A 10,996-nucleotide genomic window follows, 5' to 3' on the forward strand; every position below is an offset into this window, starting at 1 on the left:
TGTGTTCAGCCAAACCAGAGAGACACACACCTGGACCCTGGCCTTCTGCCCAGCATGTCTGGAGGGAGATAGATATTATGCAGCTGTGATGAGTGCCATGAGGTTGTCTGGGTCAGGAGAGCCTTTTCTGAGGACTTGGAGTGAAGCTTTGACCTGAAGGGTGAGTGGGGGATAGCCAGAAGAAGGGTAGGAAGGGAGGAGAGTATTCAGGCTGTAGGTAGGCTCCACAAAAAGGCCCTGATGTGCTGCCCAGCATGTCTGGAGGGAGATAGATATTATGCAGCTGTGATGAGTGCCATGAGGTTGTCTGGGTCAGGAGAGCCTTTTCTGAGGACTTGGAGTGAAGCTTTGACCTGAAGGGTGAGTGGGGGATAGCCAGAAGAAGGGTAGGAAGGGAGGAGAGTATTCAGGCTGTAGGTAGGCTCCACAAAAAGGCCCTGATGTGGATGGGGCAGGTGATAAGAGAGGGTAGGAAGGGATGTGTGGTACAGAGGTTGTTGGCAGCCCCAGAACTTTGCAGGGTGCACAGGTAGTCATAGCAAGGTATCTGATCTTTATCCTGAGAGCATGGGATGGTCAGTAAGAAGAGAGGAGTGATTACACTTACACTGAGAGAGGACCACTCTGGTGCCTGTATGGAGAATGAATGGCCAGCCCAGAGCCAGGGACCCTTGTAAGGGCCTTTGTAGAGTGAAGGTGAAAGATGGTGGGAAGGGACTCTAGAGGTATAGCAGTGGGGAAAAGTGATTGGAATTGGAAATATTGCAAAGGTAGTTTTGACATATGGGCGATTCATTGAAAGTGGGGGCTGAGAGGAGGTCAGAATGACACTAGCATTTGGGGTGGTTGTGGTGGTTGTCTTCCTGAGGTGGGGACACGGGAAGGGGAGCAGGTTTGGCTGGGGGATGCAGCTCAAGTATTCAGTTTTGGACACACAGAATTCAAAGTGCCAGTGAGACAGCCAAATGGAGATGCCATGTAGGGGGTAGATATATGAGTTTGCAGCTAAAAATAGAATGACAAGGTAAGTATTATAAGCACCTCTTTTATCAGATGGAGCCCCATGGGTGAAGCTCATTCTAGCCAGGACAGCCTCATGAAGTGGGGGGTTACACCTGGAACTTCCCACTACTAAATTCATCTTTCTTTCTTCCTGTGACCTTCAGCAATTCATCTAACCTTTCTGTGCTCCCTTGTTCTCAGCATAAAATGGTGATAGTTATGTCTGTTTCAGACTACCCAATGCTTCATGTTTGAGGATCCATTAAACCAAAGATAAAACATGTGAGGCTCTTTGGAAATAAGAACTATGTTAAAACAAGGAGTTATTATAGTTGTGCATAAGCCAATGAAAAGCAGAAATACAGCCCCAAGGCTCAGTATTGATTTTGGTCCTGGGTGTTTCCCGTAGCCAAATAAATCTGACATTTCTTCCCTCTAGTGCTGGCTGAGCTGATGGCAAGTCTCCAGCTTCCAGCCTCCTTGCCCCTGTTCCAAGGTTACATTCTTTCTCTGCTCAGGCCAGATCCAGCACCCCCACACCTGCCCATTGTGCTCTGGCTGCTCTTTCCACCTTGGTAGGTGGCTACAGGGAAGATTCCAGTTGTGAGGTTGGAGCTTGGCCAAGAGCAGATGCCCTCTGATTAAGGGGACAGGCCCTGCCAGAAAAGCAAAGCTTGGATCTGCAGAACAAGGGATTTAAGGGCGACCAAAGGAAATGTCTCCAGACGGAGTTTTCACACTTTGGAATGCATTAAAGATTATGGAATTTCCTTCGTTCGTTCATTCAATCACTGTATAAATATTTTTTGAGTGTCCATTGAATATTAGGCTCTGAGATAAACCTGGGGCTACAGGAGTGAAAAAGGCAATATGTTTGCCCTTCTGGAATGAATATTCAAATTGGGGAAGAGAGAGACCAAAGATCAAAATATTCTTAAGGAAACAACCGGGTGTAGGGATAGAGTGGAGGTGTGGCTGGAAGTAGGAGGACCCATTTTAGATGGGGTGGTCAGGGAAGGCTTCGGCGAAGTGGTGATACCGGAGCTGAGATATGAGCAAAGCCGTGAAGAGCAGAAAGAGGGTCATTCCAGGCAGAGGGCCCAGCCAGCGCAGAGGAACTGAGGTGAGAACATGCTTGGCGTGTGTGCCAAGGAGTGTGGTGACAATCCCGAGAATGAAGCGGGGAGGGGCCAGGTGATTCAGGGCTCTCCCAGCTATGAGAAGGCATTTGGAATTTTGTTTTAGTGTCACGGTGAGCCATTGAAAGGTTAAGGTTTTATGCAAAGGAATGATTTCTGTTCCAAAAAGATAGCTCTGACCCCTGAGTGGTTAATGAGTTGGAGGTGAAAAGAAAGAATCAAGGAAACTAACCAAGAAGTCACTGTAGTCCTCCAGGTAAGAAGTGACAGTCAGGTGGAACTGGCGGTGCCAGTGGAGGTGGAGTGAAGTGGATAGACTGGAGGGGTGTTCAGAAATGGAATGGATTGGCTTCCTCTTAGACCGGAGGTGAGGGGCAAAGGAAATCAAGAGATTGAAGGCAACTCATAGGTTTCTGGCTTTAGCATCTCCACACGGATGGAGATATAGTTACTGGAATAGGGATGACTCAGAGCACAGGTTTGTGGAGAGAAATCTAGACTTCTGTTTTGACCTGGTAAAATTTGGTATACCCGTGGGGCATATGGAGGAGACGTCAGGTATGAAGTTGGATGTGTGGTTGGCAGTCATCAGATACTTTGAGCTGGAAATTCAACTAGAGAATCTCAGCACAGGACTGGATATGAGCACCATGGGAAATGGTTTAGACAGAAAGAGCAAAGGGCCTAGGCCTGCGCCCAGAGAAGCTCTGGTATGTAAGTGGGAATGACCAGTGGGGAGCAGGAAAGCCAGGAGGAATGATGCCACAGGAGCCTACAGTAACTTCTTAGAGGCTTACTAGGGGAGAAGTGAGGGTTGCCCACTCGGTTTGGTGACTTTGAGGATGTTGCTGATGGTGATAAATCATTTCATTATTCAGTGAGGATGAAAGGCAGATTAGAATGCGTGGAAGAATGAATTGGAGCTGAGAAGGCTGAACTGACATCTGGGGACAACTGTTTGGAGTTTTGCCATCAAACTGGACAGGGAAATGGGGAAGTAGCTGTTTCCTTGGGTTTCTATGAAAGTAAAACGTGTTCTCTCCATTATTTCTAAACCTCTCTCCTGCTCTAATATACCCAGGACATGACATTGAAATACTTAAAATATTCCCATGATAATAAACCATGCATGGATGACATGTAATCCCCAACATATAGCTGTGACTCCACTCCTTTCTCTTCCTTTCAAGAATGCTTCCAGGAATGTAAATCAGTCAGAGTAATGTCAGGATAAGCATCTGCTACTTTTTAGGAAAAATCATAATCCAATTTCTACACATTAAACTACACACAACCAAATTACGTACAGTACAACTTACAACGAACTGCATCACACATGTTGGGACATGTTGGCTGAGAAGTGTGGTTCCAGACCATGATTGGGTGCTAGTCATTCATTCATTCATCAGATATTTTCTGAGCACTTGCTTTGTGTCAGAAGCTTGGACCTGGGCACTGGGATAAGTGGAGAACAGGCCAGATGTGGCTTCTGCCCTCACAGAGCTCCAGCCAGGTAGCACAGACGTGGAGTAAGTGATTTCAAGTGCAGTGAGCTTACAGCTGGGGAAGCATTGTGTTCTCAAGGAGAGTGTCATCAGGGTCCTGGTGTGGTCCACAGGTTCCACAAGAGTTACTCTGAAGAGATCCAGATAAATAAACTAAAGGAGAATTAATGAGGCCTGTGTTAGGAGTGGGTGTGGACAGTGGCCCAGCAGAAGTGAACGTGCAGTGCTGGAGGGAGCCCATCTCCACTGGAGTCCACACCAAGACCAGCCTGTCCAGGAAGTCAGGGAAGGAGGAGGGAGAGGCATGACAGGCAGCAGCAGAGACAGGCAGGGGCCAGGTGTGCAGGCCTGCGGGCTCCTGCCACGGGGTTTGGTCTCTATCAGGAAAGCAACATGAGAGTTTTAAGTGTGTGCTGAGGGGAGAAGGTTTAGTGTGTCAGACTTGTTCTAAAAGAATACTCAGGTGTCTGGAGAATGAGGTGCGGTGGTACAAGAGAAAGGCAGCAGGTAAGAGTCACCTCTGTGTTGACAGAGGGACTGCATTAATTCCTTTCCAGCCCTATTTGACCAGACATAGCTGAGGATTTGGAAAGCGAGTGTGGGATGGAGGGTAAGGCCAGCCTGCCGCTTCTGTGTCCTGTCCCTGAAGCCTGCTCTATCTTTCCTCTTTACCCTCTCTCCCCTCTAGGAAAACTCAACAGACTGATGCCGGGGCCAGTTCATCAGACAAGGGCTTCCGCGCAGGAGAACACCAAGGTATACTTATAGGGCCAATGTGGGAACACAAGGATATAGCGATGATAGAAATGGAGGTCCGAAGGGGCTGTCTTAAGGGACTGAGAGCAGAGGGCATGGCATGGAGCATGGGAGTGCAGAGACATGGATGCGTTCACGACCTGGGATGGGCTGTGCAGAAATTCACTCACCCTGGGGAGACCCTGTGAAGGAATTCTGATTTGGCAAGTCTGGGGAATGAGCCAGGAATCCGCATTTTAAGGAGCCCCCTCCTCCTCCCACCAAGGTGATCCTCACTTAGGTGTCCCGGACGACCTTCCTTTTGAGAATGCCTCAGTGTTGGTCGGCTTCTTGGCCTCGTATCCTGAGTCCCCTCAGCTGTCTCTCACCAGCTTGGGCCTGAAGGCTTGTTTCAGTCCTGCATCAAGATGTGGAAAACTACGTCGCCAGCTGTGCTGGACGAGGGGCTGCGGCGCTGTCCGGCGGCCGGCACAGCAGCGTGCAAAAAAAAACGCGAGGCGCGGGTGCGTGCTGTCGGGCCCCTCCGCCCGCCGACGCCGCGCCCGAGCTAGCCAGAGAGAGCGGAGCCAGAGCGCTGCGGGCTCACAAAGCGGCCGGACGCGCGGCGGCGGGTGGCAGGAGCGCAGGGGAGCAAGCGGCACGTCAGCTTTCTCCTTCTCGGCGCCACAGGAACTCAAGGAACTCGGACGCGGGGATCCGGGCTGGCCCCCAAGGTACGTACCCGCGGAACCCCGCGCCCCAACTTGGCGTAGTTGGGACCTCCCCGCGACCACCGCGGGGCTGACAGGGTCGGGCCTGGGGCTATCTCCGCGCACCCCTCTTGCGGAGGCGGCACGGTGGGCGAGGCGAGACCCCCCTCCGCCGCGGGTATCCCACACTCAGCCCCGTTCTGCTCGCGTCTGGACTGCTGCTTGGAGCCCTGTGCTCCGGCTTCCTACCCCGGTGCTCCGGGCGCAGTGTGTGGGAGCGCGGCTTGCGGATCCAGGGCTCTCCGTTTTTGGGGAGGGGTACTGAAGCGCCCATCCGAGAGTAACGCCCTCTGGGGCGTCCGGAGAATAGGTGACAGGGGTCCTCTGTAGTTTGATAGCAGCCCCTAATTTGTGACGCAGCCTCTTTGTAACTGAGCCTCTTACTCCCATCCCCCATTCGTGAGAGGGGTCCCTAGGTCCCTAGGTCGGCGACAGGAGCCCCAGGTGTGCGAGGGAGGACTCGGTCCCCACCATGAGATGCTCCTCCCCTATAGCTGGGGCCGGTGGCGGAGGCGCTCACCCGGCGCTGCTCCGCGAGGGGCTCGCCATCGCACTGTCCCCCCCAGCTCACCGCCCTGCGTACCCCCTGCCTGCCCCGCAGATGCCAGCGATCGCCGTGCTCGCGGCGGCCGCCGCGGCGTGGTGCTTCCTGCAGGTGGAGAGCCGGCACCTGGAAGCGCTCGCAGGCGCCGCGGAGCCCAACAACGGCAATTTCCTAGACAATGACCAGTGGCTGAGCACCGTCTCCCAGTACGACCGGGACAAGTACTGGAACCGCTTTCGAGACGTGAGTACCGCCGCCGCCCGGGCCTGCGGGCAGGCGAGCCTCTGAAGAGGGGCCTTTGAAGCAGGGCGGGGAGTGGACTGGTGCAGACCGCTCAGGGCAGCTTGTTGGTTCCGGGTTCCTGGCTGCGTCTTGCCTGAGAAGAACTTTAAAGAGAACTTTGAAGGCTTGATGCTCTGTGCCTGTTACCTGTGGTCTTAGGTGTGTGTAGGACTGGGGGAGGTGACTGCACCACACATGGTATGAACAGCAGCTGCTGTGGAGGGAGGCTCCTTACGCTTTTGAGTTTTCCAATTGGTGGTGGTTGACTTTGCCAAGCCCCCTAAAGAACCTCCCTGGGGCAGCAGTGATTTGGACCATCTCTAGGGTATGCCAGAAAAATCTCTGCTGTAGAGGTTAGGTTTATTAGGGAACCAGGTATTATAGGAGGTTTGGAGGGTCATGGCAATGGGCCTGATAAAATGATGGGAGAAGGGAGTGTGGTGGGTTTGACTTTTGGCGTCTTTAGAGGAAGGGAAAAAGAGGCAGCTCATGCAGTTAGATCCGAACGCTGAAGAGAAGCCCAGTGGCAAAAGTTTGCTCCTTTTGGGAGCCCCCTCAGGGGAGAAAGCTATTCCTGGGCACCCAGAGGCGCATCTTCTACCTGTTTCTGCTCCAAAGCGGTATGCTGCTGCCCAGATATGCCCAACAGGATGTCGGGCAAGAGGAACCTGGCGCAGTCTTTCCAGCAAGATGGCATCCCCTCTGTGCTGTGAGAGCTGCTGCCAATTCTTTCACAGGCTGCCCCCAGTGGCTGGGGCCAGGTGCCTCTAGGGGAGTAGGAAGGAAGTTTTGTGATACTTAACATTAGGAATTCCTGCCATTGAAAGAGACCTGTACACTTGAGGCCCTGTTCTTGTCACAGGGCTCTTGGAGGTGGGAGATGTGTGACAGTCACCTCCTTAAGTCAGCCTCATTCCAGGTATCTCCAGCCCTTGTAGAAGGAAAGTCTGAGGATTTTAATGAATCTAGATGTTTTCTTGTACTTTATAAAGAGCATCTCTTCAGGTCCCACTCCAGAGGAGCAGGTGCACCCAAAGCCTTGGGTGGGGATTGACTTCTGTCTCCTCTCTGTTTCTTTCCCCTGTCCTTCTAGTTGACTGTGGGCTGTTTCTCTTTGAAAGGGGTTTTCAGATGCTTTTATTAAGCCTCTACAGTTATTGGGGGGGGGTGTCTTAATTTTGCAGCAGATATTCTCCTTGCCCTCCCCTGCCCTATATCTGACCTGCCCTGTTATAACCATCTTCAATCCCCTTTCTGATCAGCTCTGAGGAGCCCTGCACTGATTACCTTTGCCTGTGACTGAAAAAAGATGTTCTAAAGAGGCTTCTATTCATGGACTCACATAGAATAGAAGTCATTTTGCTTTTTTTGTTTATCATTACATTTTAGAGTTGAGGAACAAGGCAGATACTAGAGATAGGCGGATTTGGCCAGGTGTAGAGAAGGGGCCCCTTTGCCTACAGCTTGGTTCACATGGCAGCTGGGTCAAATTGAGAACAGCTGTGGTCTTCGGCCGTGCGGAAAGGTTTTCTGTGTTTTCGTGCCTGTTCAAGGGGTTCTAGCCTCAATGTACCATAATCATGAAATTATTCTTATTTCCCATCTTTAAATTTTAAAAATTGGGCTTTTCTTCATTTCTCATCTTTCTTGCAAATGGTGATTTTTTTTTTTTATCCTTGGGTCAGTATTTTCCAAACCTGACCGATCATGAAGCTTACTGGGGATGCTTGTAAAATTACAGCACCCAGCCCCTTCCCCTGGGAATTATGATTCCACATTTCTGGGATAGGTACTGGAAATCTATATTTTAAACAAACATTCTAGGTAATTCTTATGATGTTTAAGAAATACCACCTTAAATATTGTAAAAGTGTCCAAAATGTAACAAAAAGAGAAAAGCTGCTCTGTTCAAATGTGCTACTTTTCTGTTCCTGGAGCAATTTTAGGTATGAAACTAATATTTTAAGCAATATCATTTCTTTTAAAATAATTTAACTCATTATATCACTAAAAACATCTAAAAATGTTTTAAAAATCCCAAAGATCTTCAATCATCAATCAGTTTATATGCTTCATGGGGTCTTCTGGTGCTAGCTGTGGCTCAGACATAGTTTAATGCCATTAACCTTTTTCAGGTGTTGAACAGCTCAAACTAGATAATCTTTTAGGCCAAGTCCAAGTGTCTTCATTTGGGTAATTTACTTGGAATAACTGCAAAGCCTCAGTCCTCCGCGACCAGGGATTGAAAGGTTGCTTCGTATAGAAATCAGCTGTTCACTGGACAATGGACAAAGCCCCCACTAGTACAGTTGCTCAGCCAGCCTGATAGTTTTCATTGAGCAGGCCTTGCTTGAGGTGGACAGAACTCAGCTTCTCTGCCATTGTTTTAGTTGTTTTGTTGAAGTCACTGATGACTTTGAAAGACTGCCCTGAGATTGTTGTTATGATGCTTATCAGTTCTTTTGCAGTTGGAAGAGAGATTTAGAAGTGATTTTTGAACTTGTGAAACTGAAAACTAGGGACTCCCTTTAGAAAGTTGATGATGCCTACTGGTGGTGTTATTGGGCTAACTTTGAAATAGAAATTATGGCAGGCTGTGTGTTCCATGTTCCCCTGCATGTCGAGTGTGCTGTAACATTGCCAGAGATGACCTGATACCGTGGACTTAGCACTTTGAAGCGGTCCTCTTGCTCTAGGTACACAAATACTGGCTATCTCTTTTTTTCTGGAAGTAAAAATTTCAGAACTTCTCCATGTCTTGTTACCTGGAGTGATGGATCCAGAAGAAACATAAAATTCAGATGTTAGGAGATGTTTGCTCCTAAGATGTATTGGATTGGTCATTGTTCTTTTTTTTTTTTTTAATTAATATAATTTTCCAATTACATAGCTCATCATTCTTTTTATAAAGACTAGTAATTGGGATGGTTGGGCCAGATGGAGACCCAGACTTTTGCACAAGTACATTATTAAGAAGGAGAAGATAAAGAAGGACAGATGTTTGTATTAAGTTGTACAATAATTTCCTACTTCAAACTGTCATGTGTTTAACTTTTCTGTGGTTTGAGGTTGAGGGGTCAAGATGCCATAGCCGTTTTCCTGATTTTTTTTTCTGAATCTTATTTGGCTTTCCATAACCATTCCTGTAAGGAAAATTTTCTCTGTTTATTCTTACATTCATTTGTACATTCATTTATTCCAATAAATATTTGACTGTCTACCATGTGCTAGCGCAGTTGGCTCTAAGGGTGAGTAAGATAAATAATGTGATCTCTTTACTCAGGTAACCTCTTGTCTCCTCGATGAAATTCTTATGCCGTCACATATTTCTTCCTTATTTATTCTGTTTTGTCTTTTTTAAAAAAATAAGTGTTTTTTTTTTCTTATAAAGTTCATATGTTCTAGTTATATAACACCTAACATTAATGAAGCACTTAGTGTGCCAGGTATTGTTTAAGGTACTTTATATATATTAATTGGCTTAATTCATAATAATCCTAGGAGAGAAATACAGTTATTCTCCCTAATTTACTGGGAGGTTGTCTCTTGCCCAGAGTTACAGAGCTGGGCTGTGGAGGAGCCTGGACTGGAACCAGGCAGTCCAATTTTATACGCTCCCTATGCATGGCAGCCAGTCAAGCGTGGAGTGGATTTTGGGTGTGGGCCTCCACTGATATCACATTGCAGGTCTTTCCTGCTTTATGTCTGGTGGCAATCAATGAAGAACCTTAGGTTGAGACAAAGTAGAATGGGAAGCCAGGTAGACACAGTTTATTGGAAGGGTCACATCAGGGCTTATGTTCTGCTAATAATTAGCGTCTCATTTAATTAAAATAATGTTGCTTACATCAAACATAACATTTTCTTTCTTTTGCACACGTGAAATTAGCCCTGACATTTAATTCCAGGATAATTACCTTTAGCAGGCCCAAAGAATCAGAAGTGTTGCCTTGCCTGACATTTATTTCACTACGAGTGACCTGAGTTTGTTAATTCTAATGAGACTACAAGGACCAGCCCACATTCTTTTTCCTTCTGGTGCACATTCTGTGGGATTTGGTGGTCTCTGTAGCAGAACTGGAGTGTCAGTGAGCATCTGATCTACTCATTTGATCTTAACAGCTCAGCTATAATGAGTTTCAAGGGCAAGTGGGGCTTATTGATAGAATAGTGGCTGGCTCAGATGGTGGGGTTGGTGACAAGAGATGTGGTATGGCTTAGTGGATCAGTCATTAATCTGTCACCACAGAAACTCGGTTTGTAATAGAGAGTAGCAGAAAATCATTTTGATTAAACAGGTTCAAGGAGACTTAAATGAGTTTGTGATCCTGGCTCCCTTTAATGAACCCACTCTCTTAAATCCCCTGTTTGAGGTGACCACTGATAGAAATAATTATTTCACAGGAATCATTATAAAGGGACAGTTTGAAAGCCGGTAGGCCTAAGACCATTTTTGAGTTTTCGGTCCTTACCTTCAGTTTGCCCTTGCCAGGGACAACCTAGTTCTTGACTGGCAAGGACGGCAGAGCGTCTTGTCCCAGCTGACCTTCCCAGGCTGAGTTCCCCTGCTTCTCCTGGTCCTCCTCAAACACTGACCCCACAGTACTTCAGCTGAATTAGGTTGCTGAGAGGATGTACACTCCCCTATATGTTGATAAGATTATTTTCAGAGGCAAGAAGCGATCCTAAATGGATCATTGCACCTGTAATACTCCCCTAGAGGAGGGGGACCTAATCGTTAGCTCAACTATTTTATCTTGCTAGGGGAGACAAAGTAATGCTAGTAATTGAATATTTTATAATAAGGCATTTCTTATTCATTTACTTAATATATTTGAAACCAAATACTCAAAGCTCTTGAGGCTGAGTCACGTCACAGTCAAGGGCCCACTTTTAACCAGAGTTCACATTCCAGTCTCGCCAGTTTCCTCATCCGTAAAACTGGAGTGATGCTACCTACTTTGTGGGGTTTTGAGGAGGACTGAGTGAGCTCATCAAAGTAGATGCTCATGGTCTTTC

General features: G+C 47.8%; 1 protein-coding gene across 2 annotated transcripts in view; it reads left to right on the forward strand.

Annotated features, from left to right (window-relative positions):
- The first annotated feature begins 5,540 nt into the window (after window positions 1-5,540).
- SPOCK1 (SPARC (osteonectin), cwcv and kazal like domains proteoglycan 1) overlaps window positions 5,541-10,996 on the forward strand; it is a 456,569-nt gene continuing 451,113 nt past the window's right edge. The window contains exon 1 of one of the 2 annotated variants that reach the window (XM_006923091.3): window positions 5,541-5,938. In XM_006923091.3, coding sequence (XP_006923153.1) covers window positions 5,624-5,938 — 315 coding nt within the window. In that variant the 5' untranslated portion in view covers window positions 5,541-5,623. The remainder of the gene's footprint in view (window positions 5,939-10,996) is intronic. The other variant, XM_006923092.1, reaches the window with a different exon arrangement.

This window comes from Pteropus alecto, unplaced genomic scaffold (assembly GCF_000325575.1).
Source record: "Pteropus alecto unplaced genomic scaffold, ASM32557v1 scaffold78, whole genome shotgun sequence".
In the NCBI taxonomy this organism is placed as follows: Eukaryota; Metazoa; Chordata; class Mammalia; order Chiroptera; family Pteropodidae; genus Pteropus; species Pteropus alecto.